At 39.8% G+C, this 24,702-nt stretch overlaps 1 protein-coding gene across 3 annotated transcripts in view; it reads left to right on the top strand.

Moving 5' to 3' along the window:
- Window positions 1-24,702, top strand: part of RALGAPB (Ral GTPase activating protein non-catalytic subunit beta) — a 65,573-nt gene that overhangs the window by 23,011 nt on the left and 17,860 nt on the right. For 2 of the 3 annotated variants that reach the window (XM_040607968.1, XM_040607966.1), the window contains 12 exons: window positions 6,551-6,752; window positions 7,540-7,707; window positions 8,786-8,900; window positions 9,152-9,299; window positions 11,437-11,501; window positions 11,699-11,831; window positions 13,816-13,949; window positions 16,405-16,587; window positions 18,491-18,642; window positions 20,640-20,827; window positions 22,260-22,366; window positions 24,010-24,162. In XM_040607968.1, the coding sequence (XP_040463902.1) occupies window positions 6,551-6,752; window positions 7,540-7,707; window positions 8,786-8,900; window positions 9,152-9,299; window positions 11,437-11,501; window positions 11,699-11,831; window positions 13,816-13,949; window positions 16,405-16,587; window positions 18,491-18,642; window positions 20,640-20,827; window positions 22,260-22,366; window positions 24,010-24,162 (1,748 nt within the window). The remainder of the gene's footprint in view (window positions 1-6,550; window positions 6,753-7,539; window positions 7,708-8,785; window positions 8,901-9,151; window positions 9,300-11,436; window positions 11,502-11,698; window positions 11,832-13,815; window positions 13,950-16,404; window positions 16,588-18,490; window positions 18,643-20,639; window positions 20,828-22,259; window positions 22,367-24,009; window positions 24,163-24,702) is intronic. The other variant, XM_040607967.1, reaches the window with a different exon arrangement.

Below are 24,702 nucleotides of genomic sequence, written 5' to 3'. Positions count from 1 at the left end.
GTACTTCTGCTTCTTTTTGGAGTGTGTTATGAAAACAGATGTCCTTAAAATAGTGAAGTTGCTGCCTTTCAGTGACAGTTGCTACATGTTTCCATATATGGCTCAATACTTTGGTTGTCTTCAGTCTTTAGCTGCTAGATTTAGTCTCCTATACTTTGCTCAAATTTAGATGTTAGATGTTTTGATACATGATGGCAGAATTAATGTGCTCTGCTCAGAGAGGATGCTTTTAAGCACTCTTCTTCCTTTTGGGGATAATATTCAGGAAATAATAAACTTTCCTTTGTGTTTTTCCTGTTCTTCATGTAATATTTTGAATGTCTGCTAAATTCTTTCAAGAGATCTATCTATCAAGAGCTCGCTGGCCTAAGTAAGAAAAATAGGAGGAAGAGGTTTGTTGTAGCAAGTTGGGTTTATGGTGGGACTTGACAGCAGAAGTTAAAACTGATGATCTTCCTTGTTTGTTTTGTTTTGTTACAAATCCCTGTTGGATGCAATGGGTTTAGGATTTGGGATCTGTTAAAGATATTTTTAGGTACGCAGCACATGGTTTTTGAAAGAGTTCAGTCATGGATTTCTGTGGCAGGAGATTCAAGTCCCTCTGTAAAAGGCCCATGTGGCATTAGTAGGAAAATAACTGAGCTTAGGAAGGAGTAAGGCATAGTTTGAGGGTGTGTTCAGTTCCATATGCAGCTAATGTATTTCTGTATCTAATGCTTTTCAGATTGATTGGATCGTGTTAATTTTAACATAACTTGTATCTTGAGCAGTTTTGATGAGGTGCTTGACCTGAAAAGGATGTCAGCTGAGGTGCTGTACAGTGTCAGCTGTAAACAGAGGTGTTATGATCCTAGCAGAAGTACACAGTCATCCAAAATCAAAATGATTTGATTTCTTTGAAAGAGGTTCCAGGGCCTTCTGTTTATATGTGCAGTGTCTTAGGTCTCCTAACAGCAGTCAGAAAATTGTCATACTGGTAGCCTTACAAAGGGACTTAACTAGCTCCCTGAAAACTAAAACAACTATTTGGAAATCACTAGATTCTGTTCCTCCTCCATGCCCTTCAGAGCTGTCCATAGTGAGAGCAGTCTTTGCATGTCACGCATTCTGCCATTCATTAGTAGCAGTAGATCCAAGGGAAACATTGATGGAGACCCAGAAAACTGGCTGTGTTATGTCCTGATTTTCTAGCAATTTGTAAGATGGAATTAACTTACAGAATTCAGTGCAATGTTTTCTGCCCTTCCAGGATGCTGTGAGTGTTGTTACTGCTGTGTAAAGTACTGGTCACAGCAACTCTGTGGCAGGCTATCAGAAGGGGAGCAAACTGAAGGTGGACCCATAGTGCTGAAACTGTAGAGACGTGCCAAAGTCCAATTGCCTGATTAATCCTTTTGTGTAAATCCTTTTGCCTAGCCTTTCCCTTAGGTGGGAAAATGTAGCAAGACTTGTAAAGGGCTAGGCTCCTGCAGTTTCTATTGACTTGAAGCATCAGTATCTTTTACATCAGGTTTAAGTCCAAACTGAAAAGCTTCTGTTCTGGGAGTCTGATCTGTGAAGCGTGATGCCTCCAGGTGAAGTCTTTTCCTCCTTGAACAGTGTAAGGCAGGAGGTACTGTGCTGGACTTATGAGGTGGGCCAGGAGGATTGTGTACTGTGGTTCCCCTCCATCACACAAAGTGGGGTCCATCAGTGATAATCAGACCTGCATGTTGTGCCCATCTGCCTGTGTCTGCCTATGCTACCCAATATAGATATGGCTTGAAGAAAGAGGGCAGCAGAGAGAGGGGACAATGAGCTGCCACAATCCCTGCCATTAGGAGAGAGGACAAAAAGAAATCTGCTTCTTTTTGGCTGCAGGTTGGCTATATCTGTGTCTCATGGTCCATCTGCTGTCCTCTGTAGTCTAGTAGAGTAACGCTTTTGCCACTAGCTTGAATGTGCTTACTACGTTTGACACTGCTGTTGGTAATCTTTGCATTAGTCTCAGGAAATGTAATTATTTTTATGGATGCTTTAAATATTTTATGATTAGGAAGTTTATGCACTTAAAATCAGCTTTGCTATGTAGTGTTGTCTCCCACTGGCCCGCACGCTCTGTTTTTCTTTTAGGTCTGGGACTGCAGCTGTATAAGATCTCAACAGCTTTAAAACTTCCTAATGTTCAATTTGTTTCAATGCCATGCAGTTAGGAACTTACTTGGTCATAGCTGTCTGTTAGGATTTCTCTATTTTGTTGCTGGTTGAAGGACTGAGGACCACTTTGAAAAAGGAAGAGGTGAAATACCTTGACACAGATTGCTCCTTGGTCCTGCAGAGAGATCCCCTTCCCTGGGACACCCTTCTGGAACACTGCATTTTCTAGTGTGTGTTTCTCATTCCTCTTCTGTCATGTGATGCGTTCTCAATGAGTACCCATATGACATGATTTCTAAAGAGGTATTAATGAGCTAAATGTGAGTGCCAACCAATATGTTGGATGAGCTGCATTCCCAAGTTCTAGTTCAGAAAGTAGTTCAGTTCTTTAAAATGAACCCTGCTGATTCACATGACTAGCATATTGTCCTTCTGCCATGTTGCAACACAGGTCTTTTTGATGAGCTTTAGGATGTAAAGAGCAGTTGATTCAGGCTGATGTGAATGAGTACCTGTCTACCCTTGCTTTTCTCCTTGTCCTGGAGCCTTACACATCTTACTACGTGAACTATTTAACCTCCAAAAAGGAAGTAACTGGTGGAACAAATATGCAATTTCTTGTAGGTTCTGAGATGAAAAATATCTGGATGGATGGGGGTGTAACCAAACTTGCTCTGCTTGACCCTGCTTTGCCCAGGGGCTGACAGTATTATCACCAGAGGTCCCCTCTAGCCTCAGCTCTTTTCTGATTCTGTCGGTTTAACTGCTGCCCCACTATTGTTCAATCTTCTGTCACCTTCATTGGTAAACGTTTTGTACCAGCCCTTGCATGGTTCAGGGTAATTGTTGGTGTTTCACATTTGTGGTTGCTGTGGTTTTGTCTGTCTCTGTTTGGGAAGAGAGAGAATTGTTCTCTCCCACAGGATTTGCTGGAGGTCATCTGTTGTACTGACTTGAGTATTGATAGAGTTTTTTACCTGGAAGGCAGTCTTCCTGTTTGCTCTTTGAGTCCTGTCCTTCAAGACAGTCTTGTGGTGGTGTTTGGATTCTGAAGCAAAACAGCTATCATGTCATCGTTGGTGTAATACTTCTGTGCCTCAAGTGTCCTATATCAGGTTTTAGTTTCTGCACTGAGACCTTGTTGGGGAAGCTTTATGGCTTTCTAGCAGGCAGATAACAAACATTACTCTGTATTATGGTGAGAGAGGAAAAAATGTGTTTGAAAATGCATAGTTGGTTTGAAAGGAGTTGGATCCCGCTGATGTAGTCTTTAGAATTAGATGGCTGCATGGTACTTATTTAGCTGTTAGTGTAGCATAAATTGCTCCCTATGATTGGTACTGCAGAAAACTCCTTCATATGAAATTATCTTTGAAGCCTTTGTGAAGTTAACCCTGAATATGACAGCTCTGGGGTTTGTGTACATGTGCCAACTGTAATTTCATTGTCAGGATGTGCTTCAGTTAGACAAGCTTGGCCATACACTGCATGCTGATGTTAGTTGCTGTCCTCAACAGCTTGTGAGAATTGGAAGAAACTCATTAATACCTCATGCCAGAATTTCAGCAACTGAGTCTTCCAGTCTGAGGGGCTCACTGTTAATCCTTGTACCAAAAGAAGACAGTCATAAGCCTGCCAGCTGCGTGTTTTATAGCAGCTGAAGGAGTCTCACCTAGGTGGGTTGCTGGTATTGCCCAGGTGCTGTTGGCAGTGGGGCAGTCTTGGGGTATAGTTTTAACCTCATCTCTTCTGGCTCTGTCACTAATATTAATGTCCCAAAGAGTATTTCTGCAGGTCTAGGAGCAAAATATGAGAAGGCTTGGTTGTTAGGGCCATGCTGAGTGTTGCTGAGTGTTGCTGAGGGGCTTGGTCACAGGTCTTGATCTGACCCTGCACATTCAAACAAGCAGCTGTTAAGAGGTGGTGGCATTCTCTCCTGGTACCTGGCTGCAGGAGCCTTTCCTCTCTTCTTTTTCTGGAGATTGTTTTTGAGATGATGATATTTCTGGTAGTGTTCTGCCTTCTGCTTCAGAAGATTACTGATTGAACTGGTGATCAGGGGAGGTATGCTTGGGTATCCTGGTTGTTAGTAACTTGCCTTAGGGAAGATGAAGCTGTAACACCGTCAGGAATTCATGGTTTGGAAGCAAGATATTGCTGTGAGGAGGCTCTGCAGGTAAGTAATGTTCCTACTACAAGACGTACCCCAAGTCAAGGAAGCCTTAGGATAGCCTAGGGTATACTCCATATACAGTGCAACATAGGGAAATGTACTTGAGCTGGGAAGGGTTAATACATCCTTTTAAAGAACTGATGTACACTGATATGAACAGCTCCAAATCTTGGTAGTATTTTGTAACTTTTTGTTCATTGTTTTGCATGGTACTTTCAAAGCCATAATTTTGGACCTGAATGCCAATTTCCTATGTGTTTAACGAGCTTGCTGTATCATAAAGCTTTTAATCTATTTTTTAAAAAAGCTAAAAGCTTCTTAACTTATATTACAATTTCACCATCTTAAAAGTATTTTATAACTACTGCTGTCCTTTGATTTGTTTCCATTTTATTTCTATTATCTTGCAGCATCTTTTATCCAAATTCTTCTTTCTTATAAATCTTGTAAGTAGGAACCAGTAGCTTTTCCTTAATTGCGGTCATGCTTTTCTTTTTCCATAATCCCATATTTTATTTGTAAATTCATTCTCATTGTCTCTTGTAGCTTTTGCACTTTTACTTGAAAAAGACAAGTAATCTTTTTGTGTGTGTTTTTGAATGGGGAGGATTGTTGGCAAAAGCAAATTAATCTGCCTGAATCAGTCCCATCTTTTCTGTACTTTAGTCTGTGATCATGTCATGAGTTTCAGGACTTTGCACTAACCATGTTTGGTTTTTTGTTTTTTGTTTTTGTTTTTTTTTTACTTAAAGCTTATTTTACAGACCTAGTGTTTGATTTGTATGCATTGTGCATGTAGTGTTTTTTTCCAACTACAATATATTGCTGGATAGCTTATTTAGGACAAAAAATGGCTCATGGGAAGATGCATAAAGATTTGTGCTTATTTGTTACTTATGTCATGAAAATTTGCAAGGTAATAACAGGTTAAATGATGAATTTAAAGGCAAAAACCGAAGAGTAGGCACTTATCATTAGGACGTTTCCTTTAAAAAATAAAACAAACAAACCCGCATCTGTAAATTAACAAGTGTTCCAACTGTCAAAGTGTTAATGGGCCTCTGTTTGCAAGACTGATTGTGAACCTCATTTTCCCCAGTGTCCCAGGCTTGAGACAGAGGAGGTTCTCTGGTACTGATAGAACTACATTGGTGTGATTCAGTTAGAAGCACACTTTATCTGTTGTGCTTTGTAGCTTATAAAAGTTTTGAAAATCAGTATAGTCTTAGCTGAAAAATAAAAAGGAAAGTGCTCTTTATGCTGTTAGTAATCCAAGAGTGAAGTTGTCAAAGGAAAAAGAAAAACTAAGGAGCGGGGAAAAAAAATCACATTGAGAGCAATATTTTATTTTATTTTTTTTTTGGATTGCCCTTCTGGAAGAAAGGATGAAGCCAGCAAAGCAAGTAGCCTCCTGCATTGTGTGCATGTGATATGGATAGTGTGAAAGGGGGACCAGAAATCTCTGTAGAAAGACGTGAAGTTAACTGGCTTGGGCTGGTAGAACCCTCCTGCGGGGAGCAGGCAGCACAAAGCTTGACAGAGCCACATCCCGTATAGGTAACAGTGGGCTCAGAGACTTCTGTGGAGCATATTGTGGGACAGGGAGTAGGAGAGGGCCAGCCTCTCTGGTAGCTGTGGTCTGGAGGCTGTCTAACCTCAGGTTGATTTGGCAATTGCAGTGGTCATGTGAGGAGAGGGGGACGAAGTCAGGAGAGCAGGTTTCAGCAAACTTCTTTTTCTGATATGCATCCTTAGAATTTTTTTAATAAGAACGTTTATACAACAAAATTGGATCAAAACAGGTTGGTGTTCAGCACAGCATGAGAGATTAGCTGTAAATTAAGCACTTGCTTGGAGGTCACAGTAATGACACTGTCTAAATGTTTATTGGTATTTAAGGTGGTAAGGCAAGTTGGTACTTCATTTTTCTGGAGATGAGAACTAGGTGAGAGAAGATCCTTGTCCTCCAGAGAGGGTAGGAAGCTAATATTGGATGTAAGTGTACTCTTCCCAGCAGAAAGTTGAGACAGGCTGTAGAATGTGAAGGTCAGTTGTTGTCATCTGTATAAAGAAAAAGTTACACCCAAAAATACTTTCTAAATAAGAGACACTGGCTCAAATATAGTCAACTAACAGCTTCATGATAACTACTAAATTTGACGTGATCTTTGTGTCCAGGATCCCATGAGCCTATTATATATGTTAACACACAGAGTGAAATGCTATTTTTTCTCTTCCCAGCTATAGCAACTCAAGCTAGTGTGGAATTTCGCCGGAAAGGATCACAAATGTCCACAGATACAATGGCTTCCAACCCCATGTTTGATGCGAGTGAATTCCCAGACAACTATGAAGCGGGAAGGGCAGAGGCGTGTGGGACACTGTGTAGGATATTTTGTAGCAAGAAGACTGGGGAGGAAATATTACCAGCTTACCTATCCCGGTACTAACCTATCTTCCAGTTGCTTTATTGCTATAACTTTATGGTGCAAATTAATTCAGGGCAAATGGCATTCAGTTACTGTCTGAATCCAGTGTTGCCAATTCAAAAGAACCTGGTTAGCCTTCAGATGCTGTAGGTGGGGATTCCTGGCTAAACAGAATAGTGACTTCCTTTAGTCTTCTCATGGTGTTGGTTTTTGTTGAGTTTTCTTCAAGTCTCAGTTGAAGGGAAGTCCCTCACACAACATAAGTGTTCTCCAACAAGGAACTGCAAAAGAAACTAAGTGCTTTAGGATGATGGCCAGCTAGGTTCCTGCCTCCCAGCTTTTTCATTTGAGCTGGTTATGTTGCTGACCAGCATGTCCTGTCTATCCTGTTCCCCCTGAAAGATTTTGCAGTATTTTTCTTCTGTTGAGGAATTAAAATCAAGGTCTTACTCCCAGCCTTACATGGGAAGGGAGTAGTGGGAGAGTATGTGATCCAAGCGGTGTTACTAACTGTCTGGGCTGTATTTGCACAGCTTCCAGTCCATGTGTTGCAACAAGTCAGTGGTTTCAATAAAACTGTGCTGCACTGGCTTTCTACATGAAATACATGTGATTTGTGAGGGGGTTTTTGTTAAGCTAGTTAGGTGCATTTGCCTGTGCTTAAGTAACTTGGGGGGGGTGCTCATATAAACATTTCCTTGCACTGGTTTTGAAACTTAGCCTGTGGCTGCAGATTCTTGTTCATGTGGAATGCTGATGCTTTTTATGTGGAAATAATTTCATCTTATCTTTCTTTGTCAGATTTTACATGCTTTTAATTCAGGGTTTGCAGATAGCAGATTTCGTTTGCCACCCTGTTCTTGCCAGTGTTATTCTAAACTCTCCTCCTTTGTTCTGCTGTGACCTGAAAGGGATTGATGTCGTGGTTCCTTATTTCATTTCAGCTCTTGAAACTATTTTACCTGACAGGTAAATTGCTATTTCCATATCAACATAATCATAAATGTGGGGAGGTGTTTGTCATCGGTGGTTTCTGTCATTCCTGAGTAGTTTTCACTGAAGGAATTCTGTAATGTGGGCCCCATGGTGTGTATGTATTTGACAGTAATAATTGTGGCACTTAATAAGCTCTAACTTTCAGGTTTTAGTGCAATTTTCTTTAAAAATAGTGCTTATTTTAAATTAAATGCGTGTTGTGTTATCTACATATTCATTGACAGAAAGCAATTTCTGTAAGAAAAGGTAAACGAGTGGTTTAGCTCAAATATATTGAAAGCTTACTGATTTTTAAGTACAATTTCACAAGATATTAATTAGTGGCTGTTGTTGCAGTGAATTCATTAAGAGAGTGATCTTACATATCATTAAATAGAAAAATTGATAATTTAGACTGGTGAAATTGAAGTAGGTTCTTAAACAAGATGTAACCTTACTTATCAAAGCCTTACAGATTTCTGGACGTTTTGCTAAGTAATGCGCCTGATGCTACTCTGTGCATACCTTCTACAACATATGTTTTATGTTGTGGTACTCCATTTCATTTTGAAGTTTATGCATAGCACTTATCTTCTGGGCTTAAATCTGAGGCACTGCTGCTTTTGGGTAGAAGAATTTGCTGGTAGCTACTGAAAAAAGTTGATCTGTTCACTAAGCAGCTTGTGTTTTATGCAATATGCACATGAGCATATTCTGCGGATCTCTGATAATCCTGGGTGGGTTTGAGTTGTAATAAGCCAGTAGAGGCTTATGATCAAAACTTCTGTCTTTGAAGATGCAATATATGAATAATACTTTCATCAGCCCGTTGCTTTTATATGGGGATACAAAATCCTTAGCAAGTGATGGTTCTGGCATGAATTCGTTGTGTTATTGCTGCTGTTTAAAAGAAAGAAAGAAAAAAAAAGAATTCTGAGTCTAGAAAGAAACAGCTGCGTTGTGTGCTGCAAATTATTTAAGAACACTGGGTGGTTGTATATTTAATTGTAACTTAATTTGGCTTCAAATTCCTGTGAAAAGTTGATTAACTGCATGATGCTTTAATTTGCAGAGAACTCTCAAAGTTTAAAATCTATGTAAACCCCACAGAGCTAAGAAGAGCTTCGATTAATATCTTGCTGTCTCTGTTGCCTTTGCCTCATCATTTTGGAACCATAAAGTCTGAGGTAGTAATCTTACCATTTTGCTTTACAATTCCATTTTTGTTTTCCTCGTTGTTTTGGAATGGGATTTGAATGACTTGTGGGTTGTATTTGGTGTTTTGTTTAGCACTGAAACTCTTACAGTAAGTCTGTGTTAGTAAGACTATATTACAAATTGTCAGTAGCAATGTGTGCTGTGGATATTGATTTTTGAAACCAGTACCATGCTGGCAGGATCTCTAATTGATAACAAAATAAATGTATTTTTCCTTCAGGTTGTCCTGGAAGGGAAATTCAGCAATGATGACAGCTCAACGTATGATAAGCCAGTAACCTTCCTTTCCTTGAAGTTGAGGCTTGTGAATATACTTATAGGAGCTTTGCAAACGGAAACAGATCCCAACAACACTCAAATGATACTAGGTTATTTCAACTTTTTTATTTACTAACTGTGTTATAGAGGTGTCTGTCTTAATCTGTCCTGGAATAATATGGGTTATTAGTTATGTGTTGCTTTGCAAGGAAAAAGATGAAGTTTCTGACAGGTTGCCATCTGTATAATCTCCCTCATAATACGAAAACATCTTGAAAAGCTTCATATTTTTGTTCAAGTAATCTTTACAGATGTGGAATAGTACTTGAAAAATAGAGGTGGGAGTAAAGCACTTTCTAGCAGGAAGTCAGTCATAACTAGGAATGGAAATAGGAGAAGATACTGATTTAATGTTGGGAAGGATTCTTGACTTAATGGTTTACAGGGAACATTTTAATTTTTGGCATGATTAAGCCTAGAAACAAATGGAAATACTGGGTGACAGGTTGTCCAGCACTGACAAAATACAGATGCATTTATTTAGCACTGTGTAAATCCTCATATGAAAGCTTTGGAATAGTCTGGAGATGCATTGTAGTTTGGCAACAAACTATTCTTTTGAGGCAAGGAGTGTATTAACATTATTCTGAGTACTCAAGAGTTAGTCAAAGCTAAAAACTTGAATAGTGCACAGTCTGTCAAGTTAATACATTTTCAGACAAGTAAAAATATACTTGCCTTTTATATACTCCCCGCCCCCCCTTATTTGTTTTTCTTTAGATGTGCCTTTTTCCACGTTATGATGTTCTTGTCGTTCCGTAATTACAATACCACTTTCCCTTTGTATGTTGGAAAAAAGAAACAGACTTGCACTGCGGTGGGAGGTGTCTGCCTTGTTTTCGGTGACAGGGAGCCTACCTGATTAAGAGAGGGTGGCAAGAAAACAGCATGAGCAATGAAGCGAAGGGAAACAAATTCAGTCTGCAATGACTGCTGGAAAGTTTCCTTGCAGTGATTGAAGCACTAACCCTACTACTAACTACTACTAGCAGAAGATTAGAGAAAAATAATTTGAAATAATGGTATGCAACCAATATTGGTGAAGGGATGAGGATATTTATAGTTTAAAAGTGATCCTCTAAGCAAGACCCACAGACCGTTGGTGCATGGGCATTGCATCACCTCCAGAACTGTGGGCTTGGCACCCTGTTAAATGCTAACCATGCATTCCTGTACCTCTCTGCTGTGAGTTGGTGTTTGCATCCAGCTGGGTAGATGCTCTGCTTTGAGTGGGTATTTTACTGTTACTGTTTCCATGATAGTCCATACCAGTTCATCTGCCCTGTATTCCTGTTGTTAAGCCCGTTTCTGTATATGAAGTTATTTCCTGCTGGCTTTCATTGGAGAGGACTCAGGAATTTCAAGTTCAGCACGAGATTCTCACATGTGCCACCAGCTTCTCAACAAAATCAGTTTGTTTTGAGCTGCTTACTAAAAGTTTGACAGTGAGCAAATGTCTTTGTAAAAATAAAACTCCTTGTGTTAGTGGTTTGGAGGTTTGTTTCACTGCTCACTAATCAGTATGAGAACAAGTGTCATCCCTTGTGCTGGTGTTTTAAGGGTTGCTGAATGGACCAGGCATTATTCACTTTATCTTCCAGCAGTTTGCTGTATATGCTAGTAGTTCGTTAAGATTTGAAAACATGTTCTTGTTTGCCAGTCACCAGCTGTCTTTTGGCTCCTAATGGCCAAACTGGGGAAGGGAGCCTCTATATGCCAGGCAAGAATTTAGCCAAGGCCTGGGGCTGTATAACCCTTGGGGGGGGGGGGGGGCTGTGGAGTATACAGCTCATTTTAGCACTCTGTTACCTAACAAATACTGTTACTTTGTTCACAGAATCCTTAAATGTAACCTGAGTTTTTAAATGAGCACAATCTGATGAGAGGCAAGGAATGATTCCAGCCCTTCTATAAAACCAAAATCCTTCTGAACTGAGGAATTTGAAAAACCCATGTTCAAAGCATTTTTAAAATAGCTGAAAGCACACTATCTCAGCTCGCATCTGCTTCAAATGGCTAAAATGGCTAAGCCTGAAGCAAATCCTGTGCTTTATGAAACTCTTTTTAAGAGTTTTTGTAAAACAGGATGGCAATCCTGTATGTTAGACCTTCAGTGCTTCTTTGTAAATTTTAGCACTGAATATTCTACTGCAGCCTTTAGTTACCTTCTTATATCTGATTCTTCAGGTGCAATGTTAAATATTGTTCAAGATTCAGCACTGTTAGAAGCCATTGGCTGTCAAATGGAAACGGTGAGTATTTTTTGTTTGTGAAGTTACTACTTCAGAAAGAATGCATTACTCACCTTATCTGCTATTGTAAGATGCTCAGTTAGTATCCTGAGGTTTTTTTTGGTCCGCCCCCCCCCCCCCCCCCCCCCCCCCCTCATTCTATCTGAGGGCATCCTCTGCTATCTTCTCATTGCTCGTAATTGACTTTCAATTTGCAGAATGGTGGTGAAAATAACCTCTTCAAAAGCCACAGTCGTACTAACAGTGGCATTAGCACTGCAAGTGGAGGCAGTACGGAGCCCACAACACCAGATAGTGAGAGACCGGCACAAGCCCTTCTGAGGGATTATGGTAAGGACAGCTCTTTTGAAAAAACTCTGTCATTATATGCCAGGTGATGTTTTGGGTTTTTTTTTCTGTTCCTTGTTCTGGCTAATACACTAATTTGCTTGGGTGTTTTGATCCCACGGTGGATAGCCCCTTTGTTTATTGCCAGTTTGTGCTCATATGTGCCCTTCTGGTGGTGGTGGTTCAATCCTACTAAAGGACTCTGTTAACATTTTAAAAATAAGGATGTAAAAGCTTACGAAAAAGATGTTTGCAAACCACTTTAACATATATTTTCAAGACACTTAGTTTTCATGAATAATGGGATAAATGTACACCAAGTGTAAATTGCTTCCTTCATTTTGGTAGCAATCCAAATGCTTACCTGACTTTTGCAGCACCTTTTCTTAAAGTATTTAAAGAGCATTTGAGGGACTTCTGGTTTTGTACAGCAAATAAGCAGAATGCTTGTGATGTGTCATTTGTTATAACAAGAATTTAGTAATTAACTTCAGTCTTGTGCTGTGTATTTTTGAATCTTTGTAATAAAATCTGTGTTCTTCTAAATTGGTGAGTGGTAAGTTGGCCAAATGTTGAGATCCTGGAATTTCATTTGCTGCTTTGGTCTTCATCTGTTCAACTGATGTTGACCAAGTAAATGTGAGATCACCTTTATTGTATCGTAGCTTAGGCTGACAACTCTGTTCTCACTAATCAAAACTGTGGGTTTTTTTCCTCTAGTCCTATAACTAAGAGAAGCAAGATCAGCAGGAAAGACTTTAGTATATTCTAAGGATTCATAGAAACATGTTGGTGCTTTCCCTGCAGGGTTTGTTTGTTTGAAATTATTAAAACGCTAGTTTTCAGCACACCACTTGAATTGTCTAATTTGTATGTTTTTTCATTGACAAGTGCTTGTAAAAATATCCATGTGTAAGGTTAAAAAAAATATCTTTTGACTATTTGACTTCCTGAGTCTTTAAACCATGACATAACTTGAAAGATATTTTTGTAATATAGTGATTTTATTGCATTTTTAAATTTCCTGTGCACACAAGGTAAGGTTTCTTATGAAACTTCTGAAAAGAATTTCTGTGTTTCTACTGGATGCTTCAAACAAAGAGAAAATTGAAAATGAGATGGTCTATTTTTACTGTTTAACTGTAGCAGACACTTGAATCTGCTACTAGTGTAATATTGTACTTATATCATATTTAACACTGAAGAGCTAAGTTTTGGGAAGGATATATCTTAGCTGTCACAGTTCTCATGTCTTTTTGTACCTAGTCAATAGCAGGTTTTGCTTCTGAAATTAATTTGCCTACTTTAGTTTTAACAAGTATGTATAGTATTTGTGTTCCTAGTATTCTGAAATGAGAACTGATACTAAAAACATTTTCTATTTTTAATTTTGAGCTAGAGGTTCAGGAAAATTAAAGGTCTAGGAATAATTGCATCTTTTTTTTTCTCCAGGACTGATTCTTTAATTATCTATACTTATCTGACTAGTACAACTTTTGATAAACACTAGGTACAGACAGAATGGGTAACTTCTGGCATAGATACCTGCAGTTACATATTCTCTATTAATTTGTTGCTGGTGCCTAAATATACAATTACTAATGTTTAATATACATTACCAACCCCTACATTTTTCTGAGGCTACAAGGCATCACAGCAATTTAGGCACAATAGCAGACAACAGCAAAACCTGAGGCTAGCTGTTCTGCTACTGAAATGCAAGCAGAGTGCTGAGATTATCCAACGTGTCTTTCTAAAAAGCTAAACATTGAGATAAGCTAGTCTGGATGTATTTGTATAATGTCTGATGGTGTATATAATGGAGTTAGCCTGTGCAAAAAAGAGCAACATATTTTCTAGATTCTGGGTTGTGTATAGTTTTCTGTGTGTTGTGGCTGCTTTGGCTTGTGCCTGTGCTTTGCTTATTGTCACTAATGCTTAGTTATTTTCCCTCCCTGTGGTATGTGGTATTGGGGTTATATCCTAGCTCTTAATACAGATACAGCTGCTGGACTTCTGATACGCAGTATTCACCTGGTAACTCAAAGACTCAACTCACAGTGGAGGCAGGACATGAGTATCTCTCTGGCTGCACTGGAGCTTCTGTCTGGACTGGCAAAGGTGAGAGGTGAAGTTTTGTGTGCTCTGGTCTGTTCTCAAAGGGTGATTATAGTCCTGTTTAGGTGAAAATCATGCCACCCAACAGATTCTGAGTTTATCAGCAAACGTTTTGTTTGTACGTGAGAGAAAACAGTACTCCTTTTGCACTTCATCTTCTAATGTAAATGCTCTGTGGCTCAAATGATGTGTGCCCATTAAATGCCTGTTGGCTGAAAGTGAAGCTCAGGGTGGCTTCTTCAGATACATATGGCTTTACTGTACAGTTCTGGCTGGTTTTGTTGAGCCAGCTGAATGGCTCCTAACCTTTCTCATGGATTCCTATGCGTGTCTGGTTTTGGTTTGTTTTGCTTGGGTTTTTTGCACTACAGGGTTTGCACTTGCCATATTAGGTTGCATAGTTAAGGAAAAACTTGCCCCTAAGCTTCCAATGGCAGTGCAGAGGCTTGGGCCATTAGTTTCCAACCCTGCTGCGAGCCATTTGGCATGGCTTTGGTTGGCTGGGTGGCTGGTCTGTCTGTTCACTGTGTAACCGGACTTAGAAACAAGATTTTTTGTTGCTGTTAGTTGGCAGATTGCAAATATGCCAGAGTATTAAACAACTTAATTGCCCTTTTTTACAAGTGTTGTACGTGCTTTTGCCCTTCCGTCTTGCCTTGGAAATAGTTTTCTGAGCTTAGAAGATGATAGTGTATTTCTAATATGAGGGTGTCACCTTTGTCAGAGCTTTATCTGTACATAGTTCCTTGACTCAGCAGCAAATAACTGAACTAAAGCTACAGGGGCTGGTGTCTGTGTGCGCATTTTTGTTGAGAAGTAAAATATCTTTTTCTGCTTGAGGGCTCTTGTCCCTAAGCTGGACTTCATGGTATTTGTTTAGCTGAAGTCCTGTGTGTTTCTGGCAACCACGATGACCTGGTGTGACAGTTCAGCATTTCCTGTCATATTCCCCTGAGAACTCAACAGATCTCTTTGAAATATGCATGTCTCAGGCTTTTTTAGCATGTGGAGTCACCACTGAGCCATGTTGGACTGGCTGCTTATTTTACTGCTGCAGCAGCATGAGCTGAAGGATGCATTTGAAAGTATTCTGCAATGAATTGATGTATGGTTATTGGGTCTTAAAGAGCATCATACAGAACTAGAGTTCCTGCAGCTTGTGTGGTTAAGACTGTTTTGTTGGTGGGTGGGTTGTGGGTTTTTTTTTTGTTTTCTTTTTCTTGGCTTGCAGGGATTTTCTTTAATATAATTTATCTTTTCAAATGCCTACCCAGGTTAATATTAAATATTGTAGTCTTTGTATAATTCCTATGCCATTGAAGTAATTCTTCCTCTGGGGTATCTTGGATATCTTTCCCCTTTGTAACAAAGTGGGTAGAAAAAGATAATCTCTTACTGCAGAACTGCAGAGTGGAGAACTGGTTCTGCTTGTGCCTTTGGAGGTGACAGTTCCCAAAGCCCTTCTCAGGCTAGGGGCTCTTCTGTCTTGTGTCTGTTCAGCACCAGGTTATGAGTGGGACTTAGTAAAATCAAAAATCCTGTTTCCTGCAAGAGTGCTGGCTCACCAACCTGTTTTTCATAAGCCTGTCTTGAGGGGATCTTATGCTTGTGAAGGAAAGGCTGCCTTCATCCTAGGGCTGTGAATTTTCACCCCCACTTTGTAGAATACAACTGCCTGGCTCTGGTGTTGTCACCAGCAAGGCCATCTGCTTTCCTGCTTGGATAAGCGTGTACCTGAACCAATAAAGCTTTATATGGCATGGTAAAATGCTGCAGAGTAGAAAAATCCAGACTGTTCCTGTGCCATATCACAAGCTTGGAAGTAAAGAGAAAATCAGTTATTTAGTTTTGTAACGGAAATCCTCATGCCTCAGTGTACCAGGCTCTTCACTGACCCTCTAGTCTGGAGCCTTCCTCTCTGAAGCCCTGAGGTGGGAGAGAAGCTGAGGAGGTGTTATTGCAGTGAATTTGAGGGAGGGATTATGGGGTTCTTTGCCAATCAGCTTGTCTGAGGATGGGTTTTCTGTTGACAAAACATGTTAACAAAGTATGTCTAGTGGAAAGTTATGTGAGCAGAATAAAGCCTCATGGAAGGGACACTTGGCAGTGAGTTAGTTCTCAGAGGTACAGAATAGGTTCCTATAGCTGAAGGAGAGGTATTTGCAGAAAAGAAGTTTTAAATACTAATTTATTCAGTTTGCAATTAGTTTCTTATCAAGCTGTCTTGGAAACCAAGCCATGCAATGCAGTGGCACCTCCACACAGCTTTTCTTTCCTTTAAGTTTCGATATTAATCACTGTTAAATACTTTCACCTGCAGCTTTTAAACTGTAATCATAAAAGAGCTCAAATCTTTGTTCCTGTTTCTTAAAACTGCAATTAAAAATGCTTTTTAAAATTGTCTCCTACAAAGATTTTTGTGGAGGAATTCTCATCCTCTCCTGCTTGCTTTACACAGGTGAAAGTGGTGGTTGATTCCTCTGATCGGAAGAGAGCTATCAGTTCAGTGTGCAGCTACATAGTGTACCAGTGCAGCCGCCCAGCCCCACTCCACTCCCGTGACCTTCACTCCATGATAGTGGCAGCTTTCCAGTGCCTCTGTGTTTGGCTCACTGAGCACCCTGACATGCTGGATGAGAAGGTAAGTGACTCTGGTGTACATGTTTTGAGCACTCTGAATTGTAATGCCTTTCATGCCTGACCTGCCTGTTCTTGATACTTTAAAATAAGGTGGTTGTCTTAGTTTTCAAAATTACAGTAGGAATTTCAAAATTTGTTTCTCTGCAAAATAGTTTTGAATTTTGATTGTTGCTCTTTATTCACCAAGAATGTTTTTGGCTTTTAAATTACATTTCATATTCCTAAGAATGTCTTGATATTCTTTCTTTGTGAAACTAGAAGAAGAGAGAAAAAAAGAAAATCTGAAAAAACAGAAACTGGAAAGTTGGGAATTAATGGTATATATAGCATAGCTACCTGCTGCAGATGAACTTCACTAAAATCCATGTTTCTTCTCATTTCTCAACTCTTACCTGAGTAAACCATCTTTTAGACTTAATGGAATTCCTTTGATGTTAATATTTTGATAGTCATAGTTTGTTTCACTAAGAAACCAGTTTTCTAGAAACTGAGCAAGACATAGCTCAATCCAAAATGAAATTTGCTCGGGAAGTTTGGAAGGAGCAGGAAATGAGATGCCTATTTCCAACAGACTTCTGTCCTACTGTTTAAAAAACAAATTAAAAAAGAGTGCATATTTTCATTGTTGATCTACTTGCAGAGACAGCTGGGTCATCTTTCTGTATTTTTTACAGAATAGCTAGTAATTTGTATTATATAATATTTTAATATAGTTTTATATCTAACATTTTATATAATGTTCTATGTTGTTTCTATATTCTACAGCATATAAAAATGTGTATTTTTAAAAATGAAAGTGGAAAGCCCACCAGCAGGACTTTAAATTCAGATGCTTTCTACCTATGCTTTGGGATACTGGCATGGCAGTGGGTGACCAGGATGGGATGGCTTCCTTGGATGTGGCACAGCATGGGTTTATTCAGTTGCATAATGCTTTATTTCCTTTCATTAAGTGGGTTTTTAAAAAATTTTTAATTAACACTAGATATCGATATAGTGTTACCTACTGTGTGTAGTATGTACTGGACTCTTAATAGCTCATTCCTATATCATGATAATCAGATGGGAACCTTTCATTGCAATGAATATAAGGCAAGCATACATATATATTATGTATATATACACAGGCCAAGGTGTAGAACTCTGCCTGGCCTCTGGTGGTAAAAACCACTTCCTTGTGTTCAGCTTTTAGCTAGTTATTTCTTCATTACAGTGCTTCCCTTGTTATTCTGTAGCTCAAGCCATGAGATTCGAACCTTTCTGCTAGCAATCCAGGTATTTTCAGCAAATGATTTTGTAATGAGCAACACTTGTGGGTCATACCTGCGGTTTTATAGAGCATTGGCCTATCTTGTAGTAGATTCATTGGAGTTTTGCTGTGTACTTTTAGAATATTGTTATTTTTCTCTTGATGAATTAGATACCCTGATACGTTTTACTTATAAAAGCTGTTGGCACTTGAAACATTTGGAAAAAATTCCTTGCAATTTTCCAGATGAGTACATTCTTAATGCGCTTAAACTTAATTAAAAGTTCTGCAGAGAGTCTCAAAATGCATTTACTATCTCTTTAAATATGCTTACATTTTTCAATTGCATTCCTAGTAGTCATCTTGGCAATTTTGTACATATGTGGTGGAATATATTGTGTGTACATATTCATTCAGAGCACTTTCCACCATCAGAATACAAACATAAGTAGACATCTATAGATTAATACCATTCCTGTAGCAAATGTGATCTTATTCCAACACTGTCTGTTAGAATAATCTTCTGCCTTTATTTCTGAGCTCAGATTACCAGCAAGTACTTTATTTTAACCAATTGTATGTCACTGTTTCACTGAGGTGTTAGAGACATTGATTGGAGTGCTTCTGCTTTAAGGTAGTTCCTCTTGTGTTTTAGGATTGTTTAAAAGAGGTACTGGAGATTGTGGAGCTGGGCATTTCGGGAAGTAAATCCAAAAACAGTGAGCAAGAGGTCAAGTACAAAGGAGATAAGGAGCCAAACCCTGCATCCATGAGAGTGAAGGATGCTGCTGAAGCTACACTAACGTGGTATGTGATTTGTCAGAGCATGTTTACTGTTTAGGGTTGCCTTGTGTGAGAGTGTTTTAATTAGGAGTTCCCAGCTGGTGAGATCTCTGTGATGTAGCAAGAGCATTTGAAGTCAGCCAGAAGCTCCCTCTGGTTTGCCCTTTGAGCAGGATTGTTGAGTGCTCTGCCTTAGTTGTCGTCCCCTTCCCATGACAGGTGTTCAACAGAAAAAAAATCTCTGTGTTTGCTGTCTTCCCATCGTGCCTCTTCTCTTCCTTGGAGAGCAAAACCCAGGCTCTCCTGCAGCTCCTGGTGTTCTGTTGTCAGCCAATCCTCTCTGCAGATGGCAGTTCCCTCCAGCTCCCACTTGACCTAGTGATCCTGTTTTTCCATTCCCCCTTCTCCTTATCCTCAGCCTGACAAGATGTGCTGTCCCCGCACTGACTGAGAAACTGATAGACACTGTCTCATATGTAACACAGCAGGGAATGGCGTGTGCAGCAGATATAAGCTGGTGCAGGACGGGATGTCAGTCTGCCCACAGCATTGGGTTTGCTTAATACATTTGAGAAGTTCTGCTGGAAATGCAGTAACAGTTAATATGTAGGTAGGGGTGGGGAAGCACAGGGAGGAAAACAGATTTGCTCCAGAGAAGTTGAAAAGGAGTGTTTTAATGGACAAACAGCATGATGGTAGACAGGCGGGCCAGATAGAGTAGGATAAATATGTTTTGCAAAATGTAATAGCTGCTTTCTTTTTTGCTCTGCTTTGCAATAAAATTGTTATAAAACTTTACTGTTAGTAAAAGCAGCTGTGTGATTTCCAAGATAAAAATAATTACTCATCGAAACTTGTGGACAAACGTTTATTGTTGCCTGGAAGTGCCTTTTTTCATTTAGAGAGATGAAATGTTGCAGCACTATCCAAGCTAGCTGGCTGCAACAAGGTCTTTTACCATCACATACCATCATACTTTTCACACCAGTCCCTCTGCTGCCTTCTAGTCTCTTCTCATCTAGGGCTCATGCTCTCTCTCTCTCTCTCTCTCTCTCTCTCTCTCTCTCTCTCTCTCTCTCTCTCTCTCTCTCTCTCTCTTCTCTCTGCTTCTTCCACCTCCCTCTTCCTTGGCTGCCCAGCCTCTTAACAGAACCAGCCACAGCTGCACCTTATCTACATCAGCCAACCCACTGTCCCTGAAGCCAGCCCACAGCTGTACATTATCAATGTTAATTAACCTGCCTTCATTCCTCTACAATGAAACTATCAGTTCTCAGAGTAAAGTTGAAATGTGTGTGAGGAGGACTTCAGTAAACTTACTTTTGGTCTGAGGGGTGGTGGTAAGAGTAAAGCCCTGAGTTAGATCCTATGATCTTCAGTCTGGTACTTGACAACTCTCATTATTGGTTCCTGCCATAGAAATTTTCAATTTCTAACAGTACTGGGTAGATCCTGTACAACTTCAGATGATTTAAAACTGTACTTTTAGGAGCCTACTGGGGCCGTGGCTCCAAGGAGATGGGCATTACTGGACCACACTTGGGGGCTTTCTCCCAGGGAAGGTTGAAGGGGTTTAAGTTAATGTAATTTGTACTTGAAAAAGCAAAGACAAGACAGTTATAAGTAGTGCATCTACCATACCTGCCTTGCTTGTTGATATGGGTGGGCTAAAGTATGGGTGATAATCTCCAATCATGCATTATTTTCTCATAAGAATGAACATAAAGAAAAGCTGTGGAAGGGTACAGATCTTTGTGCTTTGAAGCATGTCTTAATTAACCTAGGTTATAAAGAATCTAATTCTGTAGGCAGAGTACCCTTCTCTGTAGGTTTTCATGTATGTTTTTCTGAAGTTACTGGTTCTGTTTTAAAACAAGCTGATGGGGGAGGGCAGGTTTGCCCTGATAGGAGGACAACTCTTATGTCAAGATACAAATGAAGAATATGAGTGAAGGTCTGTGCTGGGGTGTAAGTTTGTTGTCTTTATCTATTGTAACTCTTAACTTTTTTCTCACTTGCAGTATTATGCAGTTACTTGGAGCATTTCCTTCTCCCAGTGGCCCTGCTTCTCCTTGCAGCTTGGTGAATGAAACCACATTAATTAAATATTCTCGTCTACCTACCATAAACAAGCATAGCTTCCGTTACTTTGTTTTGGATAATAGTGTCATCCTGGCAATGTTGGAGCAGCCTCTAGGGAATGAGCAAAGTAAGTTCATACTTCATTTCCTTCTTTCTCTCATTAAAACTCTGTATGGAGCTGCAAAACAAAGGTGCTTCATCAAGTGTGTCTCATGTTTCAGGGGCTTACCTGTTCTGTGAGTGTGCAATTGAGCAGAGTGTTGTTCTGGGATGAAGTGGTAGGAATTAAAATGTCACTGTTAGTCAAACATGTACAAGCCCATCAAAATTGTTCACACAGTTGTCTTTGTCTTTCACCCAGTTAGATCAGATACTTGCAGTTGACTGCCATCTAAATTATTGCTGAGGGACAAAAGCAACAGCATTAAATTTTGAAGACATTCTTGTTCATAAAAGAATGAAAATACAGAGAGTATAGGAGGCTTGATGGGGATAAGTGCTCAACAAAGGTTTGACACCTTCATGCTTGCACAGTTGCTTTTGATTGCTTTAGGTCTCCTGTTACTTAATGTTTCTTTGGGTGCTTTCAGCTCAAATGGTTCTTAGTTGCTTAGGAGCTGTTGTAACTTTCCCATGCACAAGTATGTCAGATCACTTTTGAGGGAGATCACTGAAGTGGATGATTGTGTGGAGCTAGTTTGGTTTGTCTGTATGTGTGCTTCCCATGAAATACTGAGAAAGGAATATGTATCTCGTTAGTTACCCGATAGTGTCAATTTAAATTTTAAAAGAAAAGCTGTAGAAATATGATGATCCCTCTTCCAAGGTGGCTAATATCACTGGCCTTTTAAGTCTCAAAGGAGGATTGAAATCCCTGCAATGTTAAAACCATCTTTGTGCAAGCTGAAAGGCACCTCAGGAATCTACAGCTCTACAGCAGAATCCACCTGCTCTAAACAAAGTCAATACTGAATTCAGAGCGGGACAGTGCTACTTGACATTGTCCAAATAGATCTTGAAAACCTATGAGGACAAATTCTCTGTGTCCTTATTCCTTATGGTGAAAAACTTTCCACTTTGTGAAGTCAGAATCTTCACTGTCTTAGTTTGACCATTATCTCTTGTCCTTCCACTGTTCTTATTGCTGCTATTTGTGTGGGACCTTTACAAATGGTCATGGAAATATCATGGAAACTGTGTCTCCATGTGGTCATTTGTCTTACCTAAACAGGCAGTGGCAAGGCAATCTTCTTTCATTTCCTGGAGATAATTTGGAGAGAAACAGTGATCTGCATGAATCTGGATGAAAGCTGCTTTTAATAATGAAACTGAGCTGGAAACTAGCGAACAGACCACAAAGTAGTCCAGTACTTCCCTGCTGCAGAGAGGAGGATTGCTTGCTCCTTACCAGGAATTGTCTTCAGGGTCAGGGAGGAGTTAACCTGGAAAACAAAATCTCAGTCATGATGCCTGTGTTTCTTTCTGGTTAAATTTATTACATAGTGAACTGTTTGCAATTAGTGATGATGTATTATTCTCTTAACTCATGTGCTTTGCAGATGACTCTTTCCCCTCTGTCACGGTTTTGATCCGTGGGACATCTGGAAGATTTGCATGGGCCCAGCAACTCTGTCTTTTACCAAGAGGAGCTAAAGCAAATCAAAAGGTCTCTATCAAAGCCTGTAAAGAAATCTTTAACTTAGAGATGTTCAGCAGAAATTCCACTAATGTGAGACAGCCCCACAGAGCTGGTGATTATACATTAAGGCTGAGCCACGGGGCCTTTAGCTGTAGGTAATGTGACACATCTCTGGTGACTCTTTATGACTTGTGATTAATATTCAATACAGGCTGTGAAAGTGCTGTTGCCTTCTAGACTTGTTTAAGGGGAGGGACGTTATCTTTTTTTTTTTTCTACCCACTCCTCACCCCTGGCTGCCAAAAGCATCTTCTGAGGTGATGGGGCAATGGGCAGTGTATTTAGTGTGTAGGCATGAGTGTTGGTGCTGATTTTAGGTTGTCAGGGAAAGCCTTTGCAGCAGAGGGAGTTAAGTCTGGAGGTACAGAATGAGATGCAGCAGAGAGAACAGCTATTCAAGCTACAAAGATTTCTGTAAAACCTGCCATGAAAGAAAAAAGTCTAAATGAACTCTGGAATGGCTCTGGAGAGGAATAGTGGAGGAGAAATACTCCAGTCTCACACTACAGTAAAATCTCATATTGCAGTTGTCTAGCGGAGGATGTCCTTGTGTTGCCAAAATTTCTGTCTGTGAACAACTCCAAATCTTCAAACTCTTTGCATGCCCCTCAGTAAAGGAAATAATAATGTAGCTGAAATAAGTGCCTGTCAGTCTCAGCTGCCAAGTTCACGTTTAGTTGAATCTGATCTCTGCAAATCAACCGTTGGGAAGACCCTCTTGTGTGATGCCTCTGGAGCTGCACTGTCACTGAAGCTGAGCCTTTTCACTCAGTAGTGTCAGTCAAGTGTGCTACCTCCCACACCAAAGGAGAAGTTGTGTCCTGACCACTGACCTCCTTCCTAGTTTTAACGGGAACTTTTCCAAATTGAAGGCATTCCAAGTTTAATGTTAACAGTTTTGTCCATGTGAAGTGTAATTGGTAGTAAATAGGTCTATAAAGCAGCACTCAAGATTTAATTAAAGGTCTTGCTTGCTTGGACCTTATGCACCTGCAAACCTGCACTGGGATCTTTTGTTGCTGTTGTTGGTAACTTCAAGTCCTGAATTCCATACTAACAGGTTAGCACATAATGTAGTAGCAATGTCAAAATTGCATTAGGATACACTATTCAAGGCCTTTCGCTATTCTGGCAGTGCATCTCAGTTCTGACCCACAGCATTGCTGCTGTTCTTTTCCAGGACTCCTCAGCTTGATTCATGGTGATCATCATAGTCAGCAGGGTTAAAATGGAAGCTTCTCAAACAATTGGTAGCTTTTGCTCAGTACAGCTACAATGGGTTGAAAATAGGATGTTGCCATGTAAGCTTGCCATTTTTATTGGGATTTGCAACTGCTTAGAGGTTAGATGGTAAGCAGGATTCATAGGTTCCAGGAGTGCAGCCACCAAAATTGGCAGAACTGTGTGTCTCATAAAATTTACAACCACATTTTTAATAGAAGTGTATTAGTTTAAAGTCATTTTGAGTGGTTTTTTTAAGGATGCCTCTCACTAATAGATCAGTGTACTTTTGGTGGTGAGGGGGGAGGGACCATTTTCTATCTATTACAATAAAGTGTTGTCTAATGGTACTATGCCTTGAATGTAAAACACTGTCCTTTTTTTGTCAGACTTTTGTACCAGAACCCCGACCACCTCCTAAAAATGATGTTGGATTGAAATATAATGTGAAGCACCGCCCTTTTCCTGAAGAAGTAGACAAGATCCCATTTGTGAAAGCTGACTTGAGCATTCCTGACTTACATGAAATTGTGAATGAGGAAGTAAGTAACTCCTAGTCTCTGATTTAAATTTGTTCTTGGGTTTTTGTCTGTTCAAGAATTGTACACTAATGTACTTACTGTAAGCTTGACTAACTTCATGTTAATGGAATAATAACCTCTGCGAACTATTGAAATCCGTGCACTGCTCCAGGAAGACAGCCATTCCTTGGATGTGTTTTTTGGGAGGCACTGTTCAACATGTTTTGTTACAGATCTTAATGTCCTGGTACTGCTAGGAAGCAATGACTTACATTTTGTTGCTGCTTCTAGAAAAACAAAAAGAGGTTTTTTTTTGAGACCTCCTGCGGAGGGAGGGGGGTGCATGTCTCTAATATTTTCAAGTTTTCACAGTGCAAAATGTGTTCTAGTTTCTGTTCAGTTAAAAGGGAGAAGCTGTAGTTGATACCTCAATTTGTAACAGCTGTCCTATCCAAAGAGGGTGTTTACATTTTCACTTTGTAACATTGTAAGGTCTTGTTGATAGTGCTGTAGTAAAGGTCTTGGTGGTGGAGTGCAGCTGCTGCTGTACCTGTGACTTAC

This window comes from Falco naumanni, chromosome 10 (assembly GCF_017639655.2).
Source record: "Falco naumanni isolate bFalNau1 chromosome 10, bFalNau1.pat, whole genome shotgun sequence".
NCBI lineage: Eukaryota > Metazoa > Chordata > Aves > Falconiformes > Falconidae > Falco > Falco naumanni.
This window is presented reverse-complemented; position numbering and strand designations above follow the sequence as displayed.